This window comes from Epinephelus lanceolatus, chromosome 4 (genome assembly GCF_041903045.1).
Source record: "Epinephelus lanceolatus isolate andai-2023 chromosome 4, ASM4190304v1, whole genome shotgun sequence".
Lineage (NCBI taxonomy): Eukaryota > Metazoa > Chordata > Actinopteri > Perciformes > Serranidae > Epinephelus > Epinephelus lanceolatus.
The window spans coordinates 24,654,563-24,681,496 of NC_135737.1; the positions used below are offsets into that span (position 1 = coordinate 24,654,563).

General features: G+C 40.4%; 1 protein-coding gene and 1 pseudogene across 3 annotated transcripts; both read left to right on the forward strand.

Annotated features, from left to right (window-relative positions):
- Positions 1–415: 415 nt before the first annotated feature.
- On the forward strand, positions 416–9,130 carry LOC117250483 (caspase a-like). 2 transcript variants are annotated; one of them, XM_078167067.1, is made up of 8 exons: positions 416–513; positions 5,077–5,358; positions 5,471–5,559; positions 6,206–6,382; positions 6,528–6,768; positions 6,889–7,044; positions 7,182–7,291; positions 8,038–9,130. In XM_078167067.1, exons 1-8 carry the CDS (start codon positions 474–476, stop codon positions 8,140–8,142), a joined length of 1,200 nt encoding a protein of 399 aa, XP_078023193.1. In that variant the 5' UTR covers positions 416–473; the 3' UTR covers positions 8,143–9,130. The 2 variants fall into 2 exon arrangements, with proteins under 2 accessions (XP_078023193.1, XP_078023194.1); XM_078167068.1 differs by lacking the exon at positions 416–513 and adding an exon at positions 976–1,130.
- Positions 9,131–12,363: 3,233 nt separating this feature from the next.
- On the forward strand, positions 12,364–26,826 carry LOC117259553 (caspase-1-like; annotated as a pseudogene). The gene is made up of 10 exons (XR_013490907.1): positions 12,364–12,681; positions 18,285–18,351; positions 19,897–20,170; positions 20,812–20,988; positions 21,084–21,320; positions 21,441–21,596; positions 21,734–21,843; positions 26,050–26,177; positions 26,435–26,649; positions 26,745–26,826. The product of XR_013490907.1 is annotated as a caspase-1-like (transcript).
- The last annotated feature ends 108 nt before the right edge of the window (positions 26,827–26,934 follow it).

A 26,934-nucleotide genomic window follows, 5' to 3' on the forward strand; every position in this document is an offset into this window, starting at 1 on the left:
TAACCATGGCTTTGTAACTTCATTAAAGTTCTAAGGAATACAAAAAGTTTCACCCTCTCTTTTGCTTTGCACAGGGGCACGTTGGGTCCCCACTCTTTTAACGCAGCTGAGCCCTTTGATCTAAACGAATCACTGAATTTGCCATGTTTCCTTTAATCTAATGCACAAACTCACTTTTTTTATTTTATTATATCTTTGTAACTTTAAGCATTACTCAGATCTGTTGTTCCTGATGTGATTGTGGTAAATGGGGTGTGTCACTTGGATACTAAAAATGGCGACTCCCACCTTTTGATCCTCTTATCCAATAGATTTGAAATCTTGGTCAACCAATGGTAGTTGTATACCTGTTGTAGGTGGACTATATATGCGTTTGGCTTTTTGTTGGTCTGTTTGCACAGTTAAAGGCTGCAAATCAAACAGTCAACAGTTCCTTTGCTGTCCTTGATTTGAGAGTCGCCTGATTTGGCTACATGCTGCTGGACGACGCACAGCCGAGCACCCTGTTTCAAGGTGTGGTTCATGTTAAGAGTCTAAATTCGGCCTATTTAAAATATGGTTTGAATAATAAATTAGAGAACTTTTGGAGCAATGGTTCTCCTTTTTTGAGCCTGCAGCAGTGGACTGTGGGCTAGTACTGATGATATAATCTCTATGTGTAAAGCAGGAAGCATGTTTATTTATTGTTGTTGTTTAACAATGTGTGGTGTTGCCACTGAAGTGAACAGCCTTCCCACACACATCTAAGATTGTGACCTTTGGACCAGCCTCACTTGTAGAGCAGTTTAAAAAATGACATCTGATATAAAGGATGTGGAGGAAATGCAAAAAGAAAAGCTTCCACAGCACCGGACCATTGTTGGCACAGACAGTTTTACTCTTTGGTGCAATACAAGTGTGTTACAAAGTAGGTGAGAGAAGCCGATCCCTCCTCGGTATCGATCCTATGACGTTGGGAGTCTATCTTCATAACGACACCTAGCCTATCTCTATCGATCCGCCCACTTCAGTTGATTTATCACCTCAGCCAGTACGCACGAACCCGTCCCTGCGCACAGGCTGCCGCTGGAAGCTGTTTTCCTGAGTAACTTTTTTCAGACTTCGGTTTAAACAGATTTGAGAAATGGCAGGTAAGAGTTCACAGTCTAAAAGCCCTTCATGGTAACAATAATTACTCTGGTGTATGGTGGCGGAAATATGCAGGCAAACTTGCCGTAAACGATCCGTGCAGCGTTATGATGGCGGTGAGGAGAATGGGGTTAGAAATATAATTTCTTATGCTTCCTTTATGTAACTCAGTCTGTCAAAGAAAAGTCTTGATAATTCTGCATTTCAGCGTGTGTGCCACGTTTGTAGTTTCGTTTTGTCGTGGCTCCTGCCCGCCCTGCTGGTTTGTGCCGTTGTGAAGTCTGTTTGGTTGTATAACAAAACGCAGACAAAACAATATGATGCAGCCTTTAAAGGCTTTCAGAATTTACATCTACAAGCTTTTTGTACAAGATTATCTTGTTGACATGAAAACTGTAGTGTGTTATAGGCTACAGTGTATTAATAGCCGGCTCACTGTCAGACATTTCAAGTGTTGGCTCAGAAAGTTGAAAAGCATAAAGCGACTTCTTTAAGGAGCCAGAATGTCCAAAGTCCCGGGTCAGCCGATAAACTTATTATATTTATTTATTCAAGCGTCCTCTGACTGAAAGGTTAAATACAAAAGCCACATCGCTTATGGTTTAATAAGTCATAATATAATGTGAAAATGTTACAAGTGTTCAGCTGATCAAGTCAAATAATGTAACCCTGGGCGTAGCTGTGTGTATGTTTCCTATCTGTGAGGAGGAAGGGCTCACCACAGCCAACCCTCCGCCAATATACAAAGAGGGGCCTTTACTCAAAGTTATGGAACATATGGAGATATTGAATATATATATATATATATATATATATATATATATATATATATATATATATATATATATATGTATATATATGTATATGTATATATATGTATATATATATATATATATATATATATATATATATATATATATGTATATGTGTATATATATATATATATATATATATATATATATATACAGTACAGGCCAAAAGTTTGGACACACCTTCTCATTCAATGCGTTTTCTTTATTTTCATGACTATTTACATTGTAGATTCTCACTGAAGGCATCAAAACTATGAATGAACACATGTGGAGTTATGTACTTAAGAAAAAAAGGTGAAATAACTGAAAACATGTTTTATATTCTAGTTTCTTCAAAATAGCCACCCTTTGCTCTGATTACTGCTTTGCACACTCTTGGCATTCTCTCCATGAGCTTCAAGAGGTAGTCACCTGAAATGGTTTTCCAACAGTCTTGAAGGAGTTCCCAGAGGTGTTTAGCACTTGTTGGCCCCTTTGCCTTCACTCTGCGGTCCAGCTCACCCCAAACCATCTCGATTGGGTTCATGTCCAGTGACTGTGGAGGCCAGGTCATCTGCCGCAGCACTCCATCACTCTCCTTCTTGGTCAAATAGCCCTTACACAGCCTGGAGGTGTGTTTGGGGTCATTGTCCTGTTGAAAAATAAATGATGGTCCAACTAAACGCAAACCGGATGGGATGGCATGTCGCTGCAGGATGCTGTGGTAGCCATGCTGGTTCAGTGTGCCTTCAATTTTGAATAAATCCCCAACAGTGTCACCAGCAAAACACCCCCACACCATCACACCTCCTCCTCCATGCTTCACAGTGGGAACCAGGCATGTGGAATCCATCTGTTCACCTTTTCTGCGTCTCACAAAGACACAGCGGTTGGAACCAAAGATCTCAAATTTGGACTCATCAGACCAAAGCACAGATTTCCACTGGTCTAATGTCTATTCCTTGTGTTTCTTGGCCCAAACAAATCTCTTCTGCTTGTTGCCTCTCCTTAGCAGTGGTTTCCTAGCAGCTATTTGACCATGAAGGCCTGATTCGCGCAGTCTCCTCTTAACAGTTGTTCTAGAGATGGGTCTGCTGCTAGAATTCTGTGTGGCATTCATCTGGTCTCTGATCTGAGCTGCTGTTAACTTGCGATTTCTGAGGCTGGTGACTCGGATGAACTTATCCTCAGAAGCAGAGGTGACTCTTGGTCTTCCTTTCCTGGGTCGGTCCTCATGTGTGCCAGTTTCGTTGTAGCGCTTGATGGTTTTTGCGACTCCACTTGGGGACACATTTAAAGTTTTTGCAATTTTCCGGACTGACTGACCTTCATTTCTTAAAGTAATGATGGCCACTGGTTTTTCTTTAGTTAGCTGATTGGTTCTTGCCATAATATGAATTTTAACAGTTGTCCAATGGGGCTGTCGGCTGTGCATTAACCTGACTTCTGCACAACACAACTGATGGTCCCAACGCCATTGATAAAGCAAGAAATTCCACTAATTAACCCTGATAAGGCACACCTGTGAAGTGGAAACCATTTCAGGTGACTACCTCTTGAAGCTCATGGAGAGAATGCCAAGAGTGTGCAAAGCAGTAATCAGAGCAAAGGGTGGCTATTTTGAAGAAACTAGAATATAAAACATGTTTTCAGTTATTTCACCTTTTTTTGTTAAGTACATAACTCCACATGTGTTCATTCATAGTTTTGATGCCTTCAGTGAGAATCTACAATGTAAACAGTCATGAAAATAAAGAAAACGCATTGAATGAGAAGGTGTGTCCAAACTTTTGGCCTGTACTGTATATATATATATATATATATATATATATATATATATATATATATAGTGATAACCAAAACATTAAAACCACTGACAGGTGGTTAATGGCATATGCCACAGATGCTCAGATGCACTTTGTCATATTCCTTGGGCCAATCCTGAGCGATGTAAGCAGGATGCATAATCCTGCTGGGGGGTACTTGGTCTGCAACGGTGTTTGAGTGGGTGGAACATGTCAGGTGGTATCAACATGAATGCCAGAACCAAAGGTTTCCCAGCAGAACAATGCACTGGAACAAAATAATGACTATAAAATAATGAATATCACACAGGTGAGTTATTCAACTCACCTGTGTGATATGGTAGTGCTTTACATCACTATTAAGAAACGACAATGTGAGATCATGATTTAATGATAACTCACACATGCATCATTCAGATTAATTTGTATGCATTACTTCAACATGTGTTTACTAACTGTACACTCAATTTATTAGGTACATCTTGCTATAAACTAATACAGTTAATACAACATACTGCAATAAATCCTACCTGCATGAACGGTGTTATATTTTTGTTAAAACTGTTTTTAAAGGTAGTTCAATGGTGTTTATTATGTCTTTAGTTTATGATAATGACTTTAGTTCTTTTATCTCAGACATGTTAGGATGTTACATACCTTGACATGTTTCGGCGGAAACTTCCGCATTCCTCAGAAGTGTCACTTGGTGGTGGTTGTGACGCGTCTTTATCAGCTGATCTGTTGATCAGCCGATATTAGGGAGGCGTGACATAGGCTTGTGCCGATTTCCGGTTTAACTGGTTCGGTCCGGTTTAAGAGCTCCACCCGGTTTAATTCACGTCAACCGGATAAACCAGGTGGGGGCGTTTCACATCAGCGGCGTGTCAAGGGACTATATTCAACTTATCTTGCATTGTAACATGCATTATGACAACTAGGCTTGCCCCGATTTCCGGTTTAACTGGTTCGGTCCGGTTTAAGAGCTCCACCGGGTTTAATTCACGTCAACCGGATAAACTGGGTGGGAGGGAGCTTTTCACATCAGCGGCGTGTCAAGGGACTATATTCAACTTATCTTGCATTGTAACATGCAGTATGACAGATCAGCTGATAAAGACGTATGTATATATGTATGTAATGTATAGGAATGTAGGATGTATGTAATATCCTAACATGTCTGAGATAAAAGAACAACTAAAGTCATTGTTTTTAAAGGTGTTGATCCAACTTGAGGATCATTTTGAAGGATGTAGTTTGTGGTGCGTTGAACTGTATTGCCTTGTACTTGCAGATGTCTGTATTATTTTGTCCAGCCAGTTTATATCAATGTTGCTTCATATTTCCTGTTCCAGTTGAGCTCGGCAGAGTGAGGAGAAAATTTGTGGACAAAGTGTCCAAAGTACTGATTAAGCAGCTCCTGGACGACCTTTTAGACGATGGCGTCTTGAATGATGGCCAGAAAGACTCAATAGTTGAGGAGTACAGCGCCACAGCAGACAAGGCACGCGTTCTCATCGACACAGTGAAGAAGAAAGGAGACGAAGCCAGCAGGAAGCTGATTGCTCACATTCACAGCAGAGATTCAACACTGTACTCTGAGCTGGGTCTGTCCTGTGTTCAACCTGCTCAGCCCGGTGAGCTGAAATATTTCAACCTATTTTGATTCAGACTTGTATTATACTTTAACACAGTCACAATCACAAAAGAAGTACATTGTTTTGAACAGAAATGTTTTGCTATCCCCAGCTGCAGTGCGACCGAGTGAGCAGGAATGGTCGATCACCCTCAACCCTGCCACTGAGTCATTCTGGATGGACAAAGTGAAAGATAACAGTGTCAGTCATTCAAAAAAATCACATCAAATATCTCACACGGCCTCAAAGGAATACTTAACCCACAAAATCACCATTTGTATATTAATTAATCATGCCCTGTTACCTTGACTTTGTGAAGAAAACTTAGCCTAGCATGCCTTCATTGAAAACAGCCAGCATATTTATGAACTGATTGGGCACCATGTTTAACAGCATCAAAACTATTAAAAACACATTTGGTTACAAATTCTCACACAAGTCATGCTGCATAATCCAAGTCTTTTTTTATCTAGTCATATGCTCAAAACTTCTCAAATATGTGCATATTTATAATAATTATAATAATAAGTCACCCAAGGACACTTTACACAACCAGATAAATGGATGCTTTGATATAGTTGATAAAAGTGGTCCCCAGTCAATAAATAAATCAATATGTTTGCTGTTTTCCGTGAAGGTATGCAAAGAAAAAAGTTTTCTTTGCAAATTCAACAGTAACATGGCACAACTAATTTACAAATGGTCATTTTGTGGGTGAAGTATTGCTTTAAATGATGGATTTAACCTCTCTTGGATAGACAAGTGGAGAAACATTAAAGTCTACAATATATTGTCAGACACATGGTGTGTTTTTGTAATACTTGCTTCCTTTAAATTTGTTTCTCAGGTTTACCCTGTGGACAAAAAATCCATTAAGAACCGTGTGGCCCTGCTGATCACTAATATAAAGTTTACTGATGAGAAGATGAACAGAAATGGAGCTGACAAGGACGAGGAGAACATGGAGAAACTGCTCACGGCTTTGAAATATGAGGTGGTGAAATACACAAACCTCACAGGAAAGGTACCGCATAATATGTGTGTGTAGATATACATATATATATATATATATATATATATATATATATATATATATATAGCCTATTTTTTTTTTGCCTGGTTGATTTTGCGGTATAGTAACGGATGTCTGACTTTTTGTGTTCTCACAGGCGATTGATGATGCTATACTTAAGTTCTCTAAACATCCGAAACTCAAAGAGACAGATAGTGTGATAGTGGTCATCATGTCTCATGGGAAACTGGGAAAAGTCCTCGGTGTCGACTGGAAAAAGGGTGATGAGAAACCAGATGAGTTCCTCATCGACAACATTTACAAACACTTGGGCTCAGAGAAATGTCCAGCGCTGCTGGACAAACCCAAGATCATCATCATCCAGGCGTGCAGAGGAGGTGACCCCAAACTATTACAAACATCTATAGACATTATTTTAGGAGTCTGCTGAAGTCTTGTTTGTCTTTATGTGAGCAAGGTCTCGTACACTGTTTTAAAGTATGCTTCATGTGTTTCAGAGGAGGAAGGATCAGCATTTGTTAGAGATGTGGTCAGTGATGATGCATCACAGTCAAATGTGCCCCCGCCTGCTGATGAAGACAACTTAGAGGCTGATGCCCTGAAATGTGTACACAAAGAAAAAGACTTTACTGCTCTTCTTTCCTGCACTCCTGGTCAGTTAACTCAAATATTGTGATATCTTATTCTGCACCTCACAACACAATGAAGATTAATAATCTCCATGAAAAATAGCAAAGGATGTTTATGTAACAACAAATATATTTTCTGTTTGGGTATGTTTTCCCTCCAGATACTGTCTCATACAGACAAAAAGATCTGGGGTCTTTTCTCATCCAGTATATTGTTGAGGTATTTAACACCTTCGCGCATAAGGATGACATTGAGGAACTCTTCAGAAGAGTAAGTGAAAAGTATTACTAGTTTTGAGTAGTGATGATGGTGATCTTGTTTCATTAAGCCCAGTTCAGACCAAAGATTCACGACAAGACAAAACTGTTTTCGCACATTGCAAAGGAAAGTTGCAGTGATGTGAACTGGCTGGTCTCAGTTTGACTCTGACTTGGCAGACGGCGTGCTCGCTTACTGTGGCAGCAGCTCTCCATCCCTGCTGATCCAGAGTCCCTCTCATTTACATCCCTGGGGCTGTTAGCATAGCTGTCGGTCTGCATCCTCACAGTGTGCCAGTGTTGGACAGTGGGTTGCTGCTGCTCCCTGTATTTGTACATGTCACACACATACATACTTTTTGACTAAATAATCAGAGCTGGTTATTTAGGTCATTGTGGCGTATTAAGGCCACAGTGAGTGCAGTCTAGCTGAATCTCAGGTCGGTAATGTTTTCCTGTTCCATTACTAAAAATGCAACTGTAGCAAATATCTCACTGTCACTACTCTCATTAATATCTTAGCAAATAAACAAATAAAAAAACAAAATTGAAAAGCCTGAAGTTAGAACAGAAGCACATGCAGTTATTGCTGTGGAGACAGTACACCGTCTCGTCTGGTGGAGTTGGTCTAAACTAGCATTGCAGACCGCTGCAAGTAGCTGCAAGTTTTTAACACGTCTTGTTGAAAGTCTTTGGTCTGAACTGGGTTTAAGTCTTAGCCTTGCTTAATTTCACACACTGTTTGTTTCATCCACACAGGTCATGCAACGCTTTGAAAAGTTCTCCCCTCAAACTAAAAGACAGATGCCGACCAAAGACAGATGCACTCTGATAAAACGCTTCTACTTCTTCCCAGGCCTCTAAGGGCAGGATTCACTGTTGTTCAACACAGACTTGAAGCTGTGTTTAAAATGATGCTTGCAGTGTCTTTTGAGGCACTACTTTGTGAAAAGATAAAACTTATAGATGTATGGCTTAACTGGCCCACTGGGCACAGGCCAAGGGGCCCGAGGGGCAGAGCAAAGAGATGTAAAGGGACACAAAACAACTGCAAAGAGACATAAAATTTCTTAAAAGAGATGACAGACAGAAAAGGACCACAAAGATTCGGCCATGTTGTCTCTTTTAAATCTTGGTGGTTTGCCTTTTTGTAGTAGGGGTTTGGGGCCTTCAATATGTCTGTCCAGGGGAATGTTGTCTCTTAATCTGTCCATGATAAAACTATTGTATATACTTAAAACATACATTTATATTTCTATATATCTGGCAGTGTGTAAGCCTTTAGATAAATGGAACATAGACATTTTTATCAACTTGCATTCAACAGGTTGTTTACTCACGGACGTCATGCAGCTAGTCTACAAGATACTGAATGAATGATTTTTGTTCCTCCACCAAACATTTTAAAACATGCCTGCCTGTGAATGTATGAAATCCCTTTGATCCTTGAGACGACCAAGGCAACGTGTCAAATGTGGAAGGTTTGTTATCTAGTTTAAACTCTGTAAAAGTTATGGGACACCAGACATGAATGCCATGAATTATTTAAATGACAAATTATTTTCCTAACGTCCCACCATTTAAGAGAGGTGGTGGTATTTATTTAACAGAGACTAGAATGTTTGGAAATCCTTTCCAGGGCAGAGACAGGCAGCATAAAAATGTTGGTAGATGTGGTTGCTCAGATAACTCTCAGATCTTGTAAGTGATTTGCAGAACAGACACACGAGAAGCTTATTTTGATTTGTATTGTGACACGTTAACATTGAATGGGCATTTGCTTTTGTACTTTTTTGGAGTAGCCTAATTTTGTCCAGGCTTTGATCCACAAATAAAAACTTAACAAAATCAATATTGTGTCTTTTTTTGGGAGGACACATTTAGCATTCCAGGTGTTTTGAGATGAGCCAGGTTGGGAACGCTTGCTGTTGTGCTCCTTTACACAATGTGTGACACTGGGCTATCCAAATAATCTTCATCCCTTGTCTTGTAGCTACATGCACATGTAGCCATAACATTTTAACTAGGTTCATTAACAACCCAAAGTTCTGACTTCAGGTAGTTCACTGCTGGAAGGATGGTCTTTTTATATAGGCTTTTGGAATTGGGGGTGTGACCAGAGAAAACAGGAAAATGAATGCGGCATTTGCTTTTGCTCAAGAGGCAGAAACACCTGAGACACCTTATCTATCCATGGCAACAGCCCTAGAGACATGAGCAAGAAGATCTGGACGCTGGTAAGATGGAGGGATGTTTACCACAGCTCATTTACACATACCACCCACATTATGATACAAAGCTGGTTAAAAATCAGTGAAATGTCCCTTTAAAGTAAATCCATTCTAACTAAACCCAGCAAATGTAAAGACAAAGTAACATGCTGAGCAGTTAATACTTCAGCCTTCTGATAACCAAGGAATATCTTTTCAAAATAAAACCCTCTTGTTGTTACAAGAAATGAACTAAATTAAGGATTTTGTACTAAAAACACAAACTTTGGAGATCTCCAGTTGGTTTGTCTTATTCAGACTGCTGAATAAATCCAGCAGCCCAGGAGGTGGGGTGGCTCGTCCACTAATGGTAAGATTGGCGGCAGGACTGAACCCCAAATTGCACCCTGTTATCTGTGGTGATGTGTCATGTTCAGGTACTCCTCTTTGTGCTCTCTAGATGAGGTCCTCTACCTTCCAGTCTCTTACTGTTACTTTTTTATCATGTTCAGTGGCTCTGTTTTGGCCACATGCTGCATGATGCTACCATTTTAGCAACACTTGCATGGAAGTCGTGTTTCTTGATAGCTTTGATGGGAATAGATTACCCTGTTGCAATGCAAGAAACATCCTCACATCATGCAATACTTGTTACTCACATATTGGAAGGCTGTGAAGATAGGTCTGGGGAAAAAATGTGTTTAATCACACACCGGTTAATTTTAATGATAAAACTCAGTGAGACGAGGCTTGTGAAGAAATATTGGTAAGATTTTGTTAAAACCTGGCTCTTAGGCTGCAACAATGACAGGAGACAAGACAAGTTAAAAGCTTATTTATTTACAAAATAAAGATAAATTACTTAATAAATGTGAATGTGAAAGCTGCGTGTATGGGTGTGTGGAAATGTCTGTAGAAAAACCAAAAGAACCCCCAAGAGTACCCAGCTGCAGACAAGATGGCGGACAAGGGCGCCATTTACATTTACAAACTTTGAAGCAGTCAAGAATTATATATCATAAAATAAATAATAATAATACAATTATTTCAGCAATTATTTTAAATACAATCATGTTTTGTTTGGAATAACATTGACCCCAACAAGTTAAACCTACAAAAATTGCAGAAAATCAGCAAACACATGAATTTTGGTTGGTTTAATTTTAAACAAAGATTAAATGAGGTGACCACTTTCATTTATTGGGCTACAGCTGCAACATGCAGATTACTATCAGGTCATTCAAAACAACTGAAAACCATGGACACAACAAATGTCATATTCTTACATCAGTATGGTTAATTATAACTATTTAACTATTAAATGAACGTAATAATTAGATTGTCATATTGTCAGATGTATTTTATTATATTTCAGGAACACATGTAAACACAATATTACACTATTGTACTGGCAACATAAAGAAGTAGACTTGGAGTTCTCTTTTTTGTGAACAAGTTTTTATTCCAGATATCCATATCAATCTCAAAAGTAGAAAAAAAGAAGAAGGAAAAACAGTAAAATAATTTAATTGTTTGGTTTATAAAATGTAAGAAAATGGTATAAAATGTCAACCACTGTTCCACAAATCACAGGATCCCAAGATGCAGCCTAAAATGTCTTGTTTTGTCCCAAACAAATATCATTAAACACTGTTAAATGTAGAAGTACATGATCTCAAACAGATATTTCTCATCAACATGCCATGGAAATGAACTGCATTTTCCGTATAGCTTTTCAGGTGCCTCTGGATTGCGCTCTCATTTTTGGTTTTAATTTTGGGCAGAGAGGACACCCAAACTCGGATGGTGAAAGGGTTGTGTGCCCCAGATTGGCTTCATCACTCAAAATAGAGGGGTGCATCTGAAAAAAGGAGAAGCCAATCAACATTGATAGCTGGAAAACATACTGAACATCAACCATATTTTACCGATCTAAAGGACTCATGGTGGAGGAGGCACTAAAGCTATTTATTCATCCACATGTGTGTGTGTATTAGTGCTCTGCATTACTAAAACATAATACACATGTATTTTTTGCAGACACCCGGGGCTATGTATATGTTATTTATCTGACCCGGTTAACCCTCGGGGGTGGCTCATGTTGTATACCACATGAGACGACTCTCATTACTATTTTTAGAATATCTCCGGGAAAAAAAAATGTATAGAACTTGATTGAGCAGTGCAGGGTTGAGGTTATACAAGCATTAATACACAAGGAGACCAGGCTAACCAAAAATTGGAAAAAATGGCTTGTGCGCAGTGAGTGTGTGCACAGATGTTTTACACCACAACATACCAAAAAGCAGAGGAACACATATGAACCCAGCTGCAAACTACACATCGAAATTAACCAACACATCAAGCGAGGACAGTAGTAGTCTCTGACCAACATTAACACTGTTTACACACAGACATTGATGAAAGGGAGCACAACAGACCTTGAGCAGCTAACGTTAAGTTAATACCAATCATGCCCTCGTTTTTACACAACAAATGTAGCTAAACCCATCCAGTGGTAGTAATTTGTGCATGCCGAGATTCCCCACATAGACGTCCCCCTAATGATTCGATACATTACGTAGAATTGCATCTTAGAGAACATAACACACGTGTTAAAATATAATGAAGATGACGGTGCGTATAAACGGAGTGGCTTGGTACTCTATGCTACTAGCTAGTACTAGTGCTAAGTGCTGAACAGAATTTCGTTGTACAATGTACAATGATCATAAAGTTGTCTTATTCTAATAATTAAAAGATTCATTCCCTTACCGATCTTTCTTGAAGGCAGCGTCAGTTGGTTGGAGTGGACAAATTGTTTGGAAGGAGAGGTTTGGTGGTTGTGCATAAACTGATCTGTGAATGGACTAGGATGGCGGGGAATAGTGACTGGGAGAGTGGGAGTGAGGATATGGATGCAAGTGACTGGAATGTAGTACGGAATAAGAGAAAGGAGTGTAGTGGAAGTAGTAGTAGTTATGATGAGAGAGTGGAAGGCAGGGTGATCAAGAGGAGGTTTGAGGAGAAAGATGGGTTTAAAGTGATTTTGAGGTTCAAGGAAGGGCATGATATAATTCCGGTGGAATTAACTCGCTGGTTGAAGGAGAAGATTGGCGAAATTGTGGCGGCGAAAGTGCTGAGGGATGGCGGACTGTTCATTAAGTGTAAAGACGAGGAGCAGAGAAAGGAAGTAATGAAGTTGACTAAAGTGTGAAATAAAGTGGTGGAAATAGCCAAAAAGACAGGCGATGGTCGCTTTGTGATGGGGGTTATCCATGGTATCCCTGTGGAAGAAAAGTTGGAGGATTTAAGGGCAAACATAAGAGGTGGTAAAGTTATTGGCATAAAACGTCTGCAAACAAGAAGGTGAGGGGAGGAGAGAAAGTGGATAGTTTGTCAGTATTGCTGGATTTTCAAGAGAGGGTGTTGCCAGATAAAGTGACTGTGGGATATATAAGTTACAATGTAAGAGCATATGTCCCGCCACCTTTGAGGTGTTTCAAATGCCAGAAATATGCACATTGCAGCAGGGTGTAAAGGTAAACAAAAGTGTGGAAAGTGTGGAGGGGATCATGAATACGGGAAATGCGAGGTTGGGGCACAGCCGAAATGTGTTAATTGTGGAGGCCTATGGGGGGTTGTGAAGAGAGAAAGAAGGCAGTGGAAGTGCAGAAGCTAAGAGTGAACAATGATCTATCTTATGCAGAAGCAGTGAAGGTGGTTCAGAGGGAGCACAGAGTGGAGAGGAGAGAAAAAGAAACAATAGAGAAGGAAAAGTCAACCGAACGAACTGTAAGAAAGAGTCAGATGGAAGATGAAAATATATTGCTGGTAAATAAGGAGAATTTTGTGTATTTCATGGCTGAAGTAATTAACTGCACATTCCAAGCAAAGGGGAGATCTGAGAAGATTGAGATAATCGTAAAGAGTGCAGCAAAATATTTAAATATTCACAGAGTATCTGGGTTGGATGTTCAAGAAGAGCTTAAAAGTCAGGGACAGTTGGACAAAGAACTATGTTCACTGGATTAGTATTAATCATGTTACTTCTTCAGTGGAATGCAAGAAGTCTGCAAATGGCCAAGAATTTAAAGGATTTCTTAAGGCTTTAAAAAGTAATCCAGATATAATATGTGTAGAAGAGACATGGCTGAAACCTAATTTAGATTTTTTAATTTCACAATATGTTTGCATAAGAAGGGATAGAGTAGAGAGTAATGGGGGAGGATGTGCTACCTTTATTAGGCAAGGTGTTTCGTACAGAGAACTAGAAAAAGGGAAAGATCTGGAGTATGTAGTGGTTGAGGTTTGGTTAGGAGATGGAAGTTTAGTAATTGTGAATTTCTACAATCCATGTCAGAGGATGGAATTGGAAACACTGGAAAGGGAGCAGATAAGAGGAGGGTCATTTGGTGTGGTGACTTCAATGCCCACAGTACTCTTTGGGGAGGGGACAGAACTGACAGGAATGGTTTGATAGTGGAGGATTTGATGGACTCTTTGGGACTTGTGTGTTTAAATGATGGGAGTTTTACACGGATCGATTGTAGTACAGGAAAAGAGTCAAGTTTAGACTTAACACTAGTATCACAATCCTTAGCAGGTATTTGTGGGAGGTAATGAATCAGACAACAGTTGGAAGTGATCATAACCCAATTTTGTGTAAAATAGGTAATGAAAGCAGGCTGGGCATAGAAGATTCATTAGAAAGGTGGATGTTTGGAAAGACCCAGTCGGATAAATTCAGAGAGATAAGTGAATCAAGTTTCAGGAATATAGATAGAAAACAGGATATAGAGATATTGAATGGAAGTTGATGGACTAAGAGTCTCATCCTACTCTCTAATGTGCTATGTGTGAGCTCAGTCCTGCGTGTTCTTTAATGAAGCAATAGGAGAAGATATTCGGTCTCAGTTAATGTAGTTTATTAAGCAGTAAAGGAATAAAATTACAGAGCTCTGGGTCTCAACTTCACGTCCCTGACGAACAACAAAGGTGTGTCAGTTCACGAAGTCTGACCTCCTGTCCTTTCCCTGACCCAGTATATTTGAGCGTAACAGAGTGTCATTGTGCACGCAAGGCGTTGTCCTCTTCTCATTGGCAGTTCCACTTCCTCCTTCACCACACCACGCCCCTGCCTCGTGTTAATCTGACTCCTTCCCGCTGGCGGTGGGGGCGTGGTTCCTGTTTTGAAAGACAAGAGAACAACACAACTCCCTACACGTGCTGTACCTTACTATCTGTATATCACTTTCTATTCTTTTTACCATATATGAAACTAATTATCTAAGCATTGCGGTATGTGCTCCTCAGACTTCATGTCTCTTCCTCTCCTGTACTTCTCCACTTCTGCAAAGCAAACACATTCAGATCAGCTGAAATCATCTCAGTATTCTCATTGTTCACACATCTAAAACTTATATAGTGAAACACAACTTATAGTAAAACACATAACATCATTCTATTCCCAACAAAGTGTAAGAGATGCTATGATTGGGGCTGCCAAGGAGACAATTGTAAGGAAAGCTGGTACAAAAGGGTGGAAGTTGGTTCCATGGTGGAATGATGAATGTAGTAAGGTAATAAAGAAACGTAATAAGGCTTTTAAGGTATTAAAGAATACACATAATTTTCAACATTTCATACAGTATAAAATAATGCAAGCAGTGGTGAGAAAGACTATTAAAGAGGCTAAAAGGAAGTATTGGAGAACATTTTGTGATTCCATAGGGAGAACCGCACCAATTAGCCAAATTTGGGGAATGATAAAGAAAATGGGGGGAGTAAGACGTGAGTGGGGGTACCCAGTGTTGGAAAATATGTCTGAAGAGGGGAGAAAAGGAAGACAGGAAACAAGTGAAGGAAACAAGGAGTTGCTGGAAAGGGGGGAAGAGATGGATGATGCAATTAACGCTCCCTTTACACTGGAAGAAATGAAAAGGGCTTTAGGTAAATCAGGACTAACTGCTCTGGGAAAAGATCAGATATGCTGTACCATGTTGAGCCATCTGTCTGACAAATCATTAGAGGTCATATTACATTTATACAGCAAGATTTGGCAGGAAGGGAAATTACCACAAATTTGGAAATGTGCAGTTATAGTACCAATCAGGAAACCAGGAAATGATCCTACTAATCCAAGTAACTATAGACCAATCGCATTGACATCTCATATGTGTAAAGTCATGGAGCGTATGATCACTGAAAGGCTAACATATTATTTGGCAATAAGAAATCTTAGATCACAACATCAAAGTGGGTTTAGGAAAGGAAGGGGAACAATGGATCCAATACTATGTTTAGAAACAGAAGTGAGGAAGGCACAAGTCAATAAGGAGGTGGTGGTAACAGTAGTTTTTGATGTTGAAAAAGCGTATGATTTACTGTGGAAAGAAGGTTTATTGATTAAAATGAAAAGTTTAGGTATAACAGGTAAAATGTTCAGATGGGTGAAGGAATTTTTGTATGAACGTTCTATAGAGGTGAGGGTGGGGAAAACATTTTCAGCAAGGTATGGTATGGATAATGGAACACCGCAAGGAAGTGTCATAAGTCCCTTGTTATTTTCAATAATGATTGATGACGTATATGAAGATATTTGCCAAAGTATAGGGAGATCTCTGTTCGCTGATGATGGAGCATTATGGAAAAGAGGAAGAAATGTGAAATATGTAGTCAAACAGTTGCAGGAATCAATTAAAAGAGTTGAGCAGTGGTCACTGAAATGGGGATTTAAATTTCGCCAACTGTTGTGTTGCCAGCTGTTCCACCTTGGCTACTGCCACAGGCAGAGGTAGATCTGAGCCTCCTGGATTGGGAAAATGAAGAACAAGAGAGAAATACTAATAGTGTAAATTCATACATTAGAAAGAAATACTATGGTTATTTACATATATATACAGATGGTTCAAAAGATCCAGAGATATGCAGAACAGCAGCGGCAGTAGTCATCCCTGAAGTGAATGTGGTATGCGGGAAGAGACTCTCTGATGAATTATCTGTCTTTACAAGTGAAATGATGGCTATAATAATTGCATTGCAGTGGGTAGAAGACAGCAGGCCAGAAAGAGTATTGATACTATCAGATTCAGCAGCAGCATTAAAAAGTTTATTTTATTTCAACACCACATGCAGAGAAGACTTATTATTTGAAATAATGATGTCATTATTTAGAATCAAGCATATGCACTTGTCTGTCAGTTTTGTGTGGGTTCCTGCACACATCGGGATTGAAGGGAATGAGAGGGCAGATGGAGCAGCCAAAGGAGCTTTGAGGAGTGAGCATAAACTCCATGTAAATATTAGCAAATCAGAAGTCAAGGGGGTGATAAAGAGACAGATCAGAAAGAGGTGGCAAAATGAGTGGAACAAGGAGAGTAAAGGACGGTACCTTTTCAAACATAAACCAGTAGGGAGTGCAGGAACAGGCGGGCGGAACAGGACCCAGGAGAGAGTTATAACCAGATGAAGTAATGGGCATACTGGGTTAAACAGTTCTATGTTTTTAATAAAAAAAACATGATACAGAAAAGTGTGAACATTGTGGAGAGGAGGAAACAGTGGACCATATTCTATTATACTGCCAAAGATATATAACAGAGAGAGCTGTGTTAAAGGAGGAAATAAGAAAGCTAGGGGAAGTCAATATCATTAACATATTATGAAAATCTTCAGGTGACGAGTGCTGGAAACAGCTAATGAATTTTTTAAAATCAACTAGATTAATGAATAGAATATAAGGCCGGGTCATTTGATGTTATGTGAATTTTGATTGTTTTATTTATTTTTATTTTTTTTGGACTGTTTTGTTTCTTTTGTTTGTTTTGTTTGACATACATAAATTTGAATACATAAGAGATAATTTAGATACCTAGACCACTCCTCCAAAATTCAAAAGAAGAAGAAGAAGAAGAAGGTATGGACTTCCGGTATGGACTTCCGGTATGGATTGGATATATGGCTGCGCCCTTGTCTGCCACCGTGTGAGGTTAAACTCCACGAAGAAGAAGAAGAAGAAGAAGAAGAAGAAGAAGAAGAAGAAGAAGCCGCCGCCGCCACCGTGTGAGGGAAGAAGGCCTTTCTGTTGGAAGGTGGTGAGCTTTTAAAAACTCAGCCTATTTAAAATATGGTTTAAATAACAAATGAGGGAACTTTTGGAGCAATGTTTTTTTTTTGAGCCTGCAGCAGTGAACTGTAGGCTAGTAGGCTACTGATGATATAATCTCTATGCGTAAAGCAGGAAACATGTTTATTTTGTTATTGTTTAAAAATATGTGGTGTTGCCACTGAAGTGAACAGCCTTCCCACACACAAACGGGTGTTTTTCCGTCGTCTTTTTAGACGCGCGTTTTTGTAGACGCTTCTTTTTAGGGCCGTTTCATAGTTGACGCATGCTACGCGAGCAAGCGACGCGAGCGACGCGCTTCCTTTCAACATTGAACGCAAGCGACGCGGGCGACACTTGAAATGCAATACATCGCTTTCACAGTAGGGGGTAGCAGAGTCACCGGTACATTACGGGTGAAATCATATTTGATATTGAGGTCAAAATGGCTACTGAAGAGGACGTCATTTATTAGCTGGCCGGCCCAACAGAGGAGAGGGAATTCCAGGTGTGCATGGGATTCCCTCCTCCAGAGACCGTATAACAGCGGGGGTGTGACCGGCCCAACAGATTCCGATAGGTCTGTTGGGCCGGTCAGCTGATAAATTAAGCCTGATTTATGGTCCTGCGTTAAATCAACGACGTCAATACGTCGTAGGGTACGTGGCTACGCAGAAGGCTCGCAGTAGCACGTCAGCAACACGTCGGATGACACTTCTGAGGAAGACTGGAGTCACAGTCGAAACTGTCAAGCAGGTAAAAGATACATCTCCTACATGTTTTTTTGTCTAAAGACAAGAAAATATTGAACAAGTTTTTAAAAAGAAGACAAAATGAACCTAATTAATCTAACATGTAGGCATGACTGCATATCGGCCTAACCAAAGATTCGTGGTGCGTGCCGCATCAGTTGTTTGATGTTGTGCATCGATATAGCGCTCTGTTCCTGTGGGAGACCTTGTAAAAAAGTGCACAGGTAATTACAAAAAGTGACTTGTATGTCGCTCCTTTCTCTCTGCCTCTCTTTCTCTTGCTCTCTCTCCTTCTCCATCCCTCTCTCTCTCCTGCTGTATCTCCTGCAGCCTCTCGAGGATGGCAACACACACACACACACACACACACACACACACACACACTTTGTACTACTGACTGAGTACCTGCTTGTTCTGTGAATAACAAAAAGTGGTTAATTTCAAGTACGTCGCTTGCATTATCACCCCTGCTGGCAACGTATTACACGTGTCGCAAGCACGTATCATGGCGGCCAATGCGTCTCGATGCGTCACAATGCGTTAGCGTCTGCGTGCCTTTGTGTCGACTATGAAACTAGATGCTCGTTTTTAGACGCGCATAGACGCTGAAAAGTTAAAATATTTTCAATTTTTTTGAACGTCAGGCGCCAGTAGCACCATTCGTCATTGTCGTCATTGGCCCAGGCAGCCAATCAAATCCTCCTCCCTGTTTTGTTGTGGCAGTTACCAACGTCAGACAACACAATGCAATCCGAAGACGAGAAATTTATCCTGACAATATTTGATTTTGAAGAATTAGACAACATGCGCACAACTCAGTACTAGTTTCATGTAAGTTACTGTCTCTACTGTCTTCTCTACTGTGTGTGTGTGTTGCCCGTTGCGCACGCACCCCTGCTCCACAGGTGCTCCTTGCTGATTTTTTTTTTTTGTCTAGTGTGCACTGAATAAGTGCTTCCAGTGTTTCAAGCGTCTTTGAAGCGTCCACGTTTCTGCATCTCATTTCTGTGCGATCGCCCCCTAAGATTGTGACCTTTGGAACAACCTCAAACTCGTAAATACAGCCATCACTGCAACAGTGTGATTAGATTAAACAAGTTAGGGTGCTCGCCACGGCAGGTTAACGATTAAACTCAAAGACACTCACACTAGATAACAGTGTTAACAGTGCTTTTGCCTTCACTTGTCGAGCAGTTGAAGAAAATGACATCTGATATAAAGGATATGGAGGAAATGCAAAAAGAAAAGCTTCCACAGCACCGGAACATTGTTGGCACAGACAGTTTTACTCTTTGGTGCAATACAAGTGGGTTAATACAACAGTTAATACAACATCCTGCAATAAATCCTACCTGCATGAACGGTGTAATATTTTTGTTAAAACTGTTTTTAAAGGTGTTGATCCAACTTGATGATCATTTTGAAGGATGTAGTTTGTGGTGCGTTGAATCAGAAATTGTATTGAACTGTATTGCCTTGCACTTGCAGATGTCTGTATTATTTTGTCCAGCCAGTTTATGTCAATGTTGCTTCATATTCCCTCTTCCAGTTGAGCTCGGCAGAGTGAGGAGAAAATTTGTGGACAAAGTGTCCAACGTACTGATTAAGCAGCTCCTGGACGACCTTTTAGACGATGGCGTCTTGAATCATGGCGAGAAAGATTCAATAATAGAGGAGTACAGCACCACAGCAGACAAGACACGCGTTCTTATTGACACAGTGGAGAAGAAAGCAGACGAAGCCAGCAGGAAGCTGATTGCTCACATTCACAGCAGAGATTGGACACTGTGTCATTCTGGATGGACAAAGTGAATGATAACAATGTCAGTCATTAAAACAAATGACATCAAATATCTCACATGGCCTCAAAGGAATACTTAACCCACAAAATTACCATTTGTATATTAATTAATCATGCCCTGTTACTTTGACTTTGTGAAGAAAACTTGGTTTTCTTAGCATGCCTTCATTGAAAACAGCCAGCATATTTATGAACTGATTGGGCACCATGTTTAACAGCATCAAAACTATTAAAAATACATTTGGTTACAAATTCTCACACAACTTATGCTGAGTAATCCAAGTCTTTTTTATCTAGTCATATGCTCAATACTTCCCAACTATGTGCATATTTATAATAATAAGTCACCCAAGGACATTTTACACAACCAGATAATTGGATGCTTTGATATAGTTGATAAAAGTGGTCCCCAGTCAATAAATGAATCAATATGTTTGCTGTTTTCCGTGAAGGTATGCGAAGAAAAAAAGTTTTCTTTGCAAATTCAACAGTAACATGGCACAACTAATTTACAAATGGTCATTTTGTGGGTGAAGTATTGCTTTAAATGATGGATTTAACCTCTCTTGGACAGACAAGTGGAGAAACATTAAAGTCTACAATATATTGTCAGACACATGGTGTGTTTTTGTAATACTTGCTTCCTTTAAATTTGTTTCTCAGGTTTACCCTGTGGACAAAAAATCCATTAAGAACCGTGTGGCCCTGCTGATCACTAATATAAAGTTTACTGATGAGAAGATGAACAGAAATGGAGCTGACAAGGACGAGGAGAACATTGAGAAACTGCTCACGGCTTTGAAATATGAGGTGGTGAAATACACAAACCTCACAGGAAAGGTACCGCATAAAATTATATATGTAGCCTTTTTTTTTTTTCCTCTGGTTGATTTTGCGGTATAGTAACGGGTGTCTGACTTTTTGTGTTCTCACAGGCGATTGATGATGCTATACTTAAGTTCTCTAAACATCCGAAACTCAAAGAGACAGTGTGATAGTGGTCATCATGTCTCATGGGAAACTGGGAAAAGTCCTCGGTGTCGACTGGAAAAAGGGTGATGAGAAACCAGATGAGTTCCTCATCAACAACATTTACAAACACTTGGGCTCAGAGAAATATCCAGCGCTGCTGGACAAACCCAAGATCATCATCATCCAGGCGTGCAGAGGAGGTGACCCCAAACTATTACAAACATCTATAGACATTATTTTAGGAGTCTGCTGAAGTCTTGTTTGTCTTTATGTGAGCAAGGTCTCGTACACTGTTTTAAAGTATGCTTCATGTGTTTCAGAGGAGGAAGGATCAGCATTTGTTAGAGATGTGGTCAGTGATGATGCGTCACAGTCAAATGTGCCCCCGCCTGCTGATGAAGACAACTTAGAGGCTGATACGGTGAAATGTGTACACAAAGAAAAAGACTTTACTGCTCTTCTTTCCTGCACTCCTGGTCAGTTAACTCAAATATTGTGATATCTTATTCTGCACCTCACAACACAATGAAGATTAATAATCTCCATGAAAAATAGCAAAGGATGTTTATGTAACAACAAATATATTTTCTGTTTGGGTATGTTTTTCCTCCAGATACTGTCTCATATAGACAAAGAGATCTGGGGTCTTTTCTCATCCAGTATATTGTTGAGGTATTTAACACCTTCGCGCATAAGGATGACATTGAGGAACTCTTCAGAAAAGTAAGTGAAAAGTATTACCAGTTTTGAGTAGTGATGATGATGCTCTTGTTTCATTAAGCCCAGTTCAGACCAAAGATTCACGACAAGACAAAACTGTTTTCGCACATTGCAAAGGAAAGTTGCAGCGATGTGAACTGGCTGGTCTCAGGCCCCGTTTATACAACAACGATTTCAACTGAAAACAGTAAACTCTAGTTGCGTTTTGGCAGCTGCATTTTGAGTGTCTGAAAATGCAACGTTTTGAAAACGGGTTCCAGAGTGCAATTTTTTGGAAACGGCAGCGTCTCCGTTGTCATGTAAACTTGCAATATGCAGTTCCTCTGAAAACGGAGACTTTTCGCACATGCGCATTACGGTTCCAGTCACTAGGCATGCACAAGGAAGTCAACGGTCACAACAACAATGCCGAGCTCTGTTTGTGCTGCTCACCCTGTTGATTTGAAGGGAAGTGTAGATCTGTTACTGTAGCAACTCCACCTCGTTGTCCATCCAGACAAAGTTATCTGTGCATGCTTTCGCCATTGTGTCTTCTTTGTTGTGGTTTGTAATCACCGTGTTGTAGAGGAAGGCGCTTCAGCGCAGGCGCATGGCGTCATGCTTTGGTGTTGCTTTGCAAATTTACACTGCCACCCATTGGCCTGGCGTGCATACTACAGCATTTCCAATAGATTTTGCAGCTCTGTGTGAACAGGGATTGTTTCAATAACGTCCTCATATAAACGCAGAAGTTTTTTAAAACGCAAAGGACAGACTTTTCCGTTTTTAGAGAAACCGTTGTCGTCTAAACAGGGCCTCAGTTTGACTCCGACTTGGCAGACGGCGTGCTCGCTTGCTGTGGCAGCAGGATCTGTGTATCATTCGTTCATTCCATTTTCAATTTAAAGGCACTGTATGTAAGAATGTGGCCAAAACAGTTACTGCACTCAAATTCAAAATACTGCTGCGAGTTGTGTCCGCCCCCCCTCCCCTACAGATTCGAGGTTGCTGGACAGCAGCACGCTGGAGACTGATTTGTTTGCCCACGGACGGCTGCTGTGGCAGGGCTGCGTTGCCACGTTCTTGATCTTCGGTTTTCCAGCGGACCGTTCGAGCAAGTCCGGCTTCTCTGCTGCTAACGCTGCTGCCGGATACAGCGGAGGAGAGTGCTAATGCTATGTACTAGGACACCGCTAATGCTGCTTGCCGTGCTGCTGTAACTCAGTCGTAACTGTAACTGATGCTGAGACTCTACTGACTGTATGACTGGTAGACAGCGGTGGGTGGTGCAACAGGCCAAAACACAAATTCAAAACATAAAGTGATTTGTGGACTGTAAAATATTTTTATAAATGCGAATATTCTGGCCGTACTGTTGTTGTTGGTGAGATCAGTATGTTATAAGAACATTATTCCTTAGTCTCTGTGACATATTAGGAGGATTTTATGACTATTTGCTTTAGATTTCTTACATATAGCTCCTTTAAATTAAAAAATCAAAAAACGTTTTTTTTCATTATTTGTTTAATAATCAAATTCAAAAATACAAAAAATGGTTTGTTACACCCGCAAACGTAATAACAGCCCACAAACGTAATACAAATCTGCAGCTTTGAATGTAATAATCCCGCAAATGTAATAAATTTCCCACAAATGCAATAGCAGCTGCCTACTACAAATGTAACACACAATTTTCCGCAAATGTAATAACTATTACATTTGCGGAAAATTATTACATATGTGGGAAGGTGAAAATCTAAACTGTAATAACTTCCCACAAATGTAATATGAGACTGAATAATGATCTTTGTGGTGGTTGTTGTTTGTTTGTTTACTTATACACCTGCCAATAGTGATGCGTGTGTTGACAAGCAACCCGCAGGTTGGGTGGGGCGGATCAGAAAGTGACAGAGCAGTGTTCTGAGTAAGTTAGAAATACCTTACAGAAACACACACACACACACACACACACACACACACACACACACACACATTGGTCATTCCTTGTCAGCTCACAGAATTACTCTGTGGCAGCAAATATGTCGTTTAATTGGATTTATTTTCTTTTCTTCTGCCTCTTGTTAATACGGATTTCTCTGCAGCATCTGGCCTACAGTACCTGTTCAGCACCTCAGACAGTGGCGGTGCGGGATGGGTTGGCTCTCATAGGGGGTCAGGTGCAGGTTGTAAGGTTTTAAAAACCATGGTTTACAATAACTTAATCCTCCTCCACTCAAAAATGTGTTTTCTTCTTGTTCCTACAGATGAATGTTTGAGCCTTACTCTGCAGAATGATGTATGTGCAGAGCTTGACACTCGAAGGCTGTTTTCACATTTATCTGCTGAAAATGCTCATATGATTTTAAGGGCTAGGGCTACGAGCCTATGTTGGTGGCTTATGTAGCCTGTGTTTGAACCATTTAATTAAAATATGTCTGCATATCAAAAGCCAAAAACTTAAATATGTCGTTCATTCTTTGGAAGGGCTACAAGCATGATTTGTGACATCACAAATATTTTAGAAGCCAGTCATGGTCCAATGTTCAACTTACACAAGTGTGATGTGGAAACTTGAAGCCTCCAGTGCACGTACACTGAGAATGGACTTAACAGTGAAACCTTTGGGATGAAGAATAAAATTGGCATATTGATAGATTCTAGCATTTTTAATGAGGGAGAAGGTGTAGATGTCATTTTAAGGATTTTAACAATATAATTGATTTTTTTGTGGAGAAACTATAGCATACATTATTATTCAAAGAGAAACATTTATATACTTATACTAATGGTCACTTTACTAAAGTAAAGTGAGACATCAAAATGAGTAGGTAATGATTCAGTACTCATTACCTACTCATTTTGATGTCTCATTTTACTTAAGGGTACACAAAAAGGGTAGGTAATGATTAGGTAATAGTTCCTCATTCATTCCAAATTTGCGGCCGATTGAGCATGTTGCATCGGTGACGGAGCTTGTCGGTGAGAGAGATCACTCTGATTTGGTGTTCAGGTTTTATTTCCTCGCCCCTGTAGCAAGTGAATCTGCCTGTAGTGAAACTGGGGCTAACCAGTGCTTCCTCCTCAGGCTCCACTTCACTCAGCTGCCCGACAGACCCGCTGCTTTCTCCCACTTTAACCTGAATAACAAACCGGAGCTAGCTGTGTGGCTAGTGGAGCATTAGCCGCAGCAGCATGACCGGAGGGAAGCACAGCCAGTTAGCCTCCACTAGCCTCCCAGCTAGCCCTGGCTCTCCGTTTGGACCCAACCTGAGCACCGAGCCCGGCTTTGTTATTCAGGTTAAAGTGGGAAGAAGCAGCGGGATTAAAGGGCAGCTAAGTGAAGTGAAGCCTGCAGAGGAAACACCGGGACTGTCTGGATGTAACAGGCCGTGGAGGTGCTGCGGTGCTGGGCTGCACAGATAGGAAACCCCTCGGCTGACAGGATGTACCACTCTCTCACTCCGCTACTTTGTTAATAGGTTCGTTGGAGATGAACTGCGCTTCGCCTGAAAAGTAGACGAGAGCAGGCGGCCGCAGTGGGGGGCGGTGACAAAAAGCCGCAGTGAAGTCGGACAGTTTCCCGACAGTTTCCAGCAGCCTTCAGTCCGTATAGGAAGTCAAAGACACACTTACATCCTGTCTGGAATGATGTCAGTTCATTAAAAAAGTGATCAGACCCATATATCAGTTTGTTCTCAGTCTCCAGTTATTTTAATTATGATAGATATTAAAATGCTTTATAGGTGATTTGTAGTTTATGTTCATGGTTTATCCTCCATTTGACATGAATTCTCCTGTAAATCAGCATCATATCAGTTTGACCTGTCCGACTACAGCGTCCCACCAGCGTGGGTCAGGATGGCATTGTCAGTGGTAAATCCTCTGAGTGTTGTGCAGTGGCAGATTAGCTAGCTAGCAGGATAAACACACACGGCCCAACATGCATTAACAACACTCATAGCAGGACCGTCGACCACAACAGAGTAGCCTACAGAGAAGCTCGAATAACAGCACGCTGAGTGAGCGTGACTTCATTCTCTGCTCAGGATGTCATTACTCTTTAAAATCTTTACACAGCAAATAGTTGATTGCAGCTACATTAATGCTCTGAATGTCACATACAGAACCTTTCAAGACTCTTTTTATCTCACCACAACAAAAGTATCAGCTGTACTACTGTTTCGAATATACTGTGAATCTACAGTAAGTTATTACTTTAACCTGTTTCAGATGATGTCACACAATGATCCTCCTTTGAGTATGGGGGCAACTGGAAGTGATCTGTTCCCTGAGCATGACTGGATTAAACTTGAGCCTGAAGTGAACTGTGTGGATGCAGACGATGCTCCAACTTACAGGTGAAAAAATGTCTTCAAATACTTTGGCAGTGCAAACACATTTTTACAAAAGGAAAACTATGATCTTTTTCGGTGTTTTAACATTAATGCCAATACATTATTACAATTATCGTGGTATTGTTACATTTCACAGCAAATTAAAACAAGGCAGATTTTGTTTTCTGTTTACATTAACGACTTTTCTGATTTCTGATCTTACAATATTCTAGCACAAAGGAGACCCAAACTTAAATACTTGTTTCCCTTTCATGAATTAGCCTGCAGTCTGAAGCAGGTGCCTTTGAATGCAGTGTCTCTGGCTTGTGCTGGGTTTGTAAGGAAAAGGTCAGCTTCAGGTACCAGTTTGGCTCTTGGGAGGGGCACTTGGACAGAATGAAAACCATGCAGTACATCCCTGGAGGTCCCCTACTGGACATTACAGTCATTGCTGGAAAGTTAGATGAAGCACATTTGCCACACTGGATCTGCACAGGTAAGCAACATCATATGATAAAAACAAGATATAACAACCTCAGTAATGTTTGACGTATGTCTTTAAAAACCTTTATACACGTGTCTTTTGTGCAGAAGACAACCCTACAGTTTTAGACAAGTTTGCAGTCCTCCACATAGATACATGTGGAGACATTGTGATCCGGCTCTAGAAGAGGTGATTACATATCGTACTGGCACCATGTTGATTCACACTTCAAAACACTGGCAGCAATGTTGGCTGCTGTAACCTTGAAGCATCTTTGTGCTGACGATGTCTTTTTTC

Excerpts from the sequence above, each read along its gene's own strand:
- LOC117250483 (XM_078167067.1), top strand. The coding sequence starts at position 474 with ATGCTGCTGGACGACGCACAGCCGAGCACCCTGTTTCAAG. Across the intron at positions 514-5,076 it reads GCCGAGCACCCTGTTTCAAG|TTGAGCTCGGCAGAGTGAGG; the intron begins GTGTGGTTCATG and ends TTCCTGTTCCAG. Across the intron at positions 6,769-6,888 it reads CATCCAGGCGTGCAGAGGAG|AGGAGGAAGGATCAGCATTT; the intron begins GTGACCCCAAAC and ends CATGTGTTTCAG.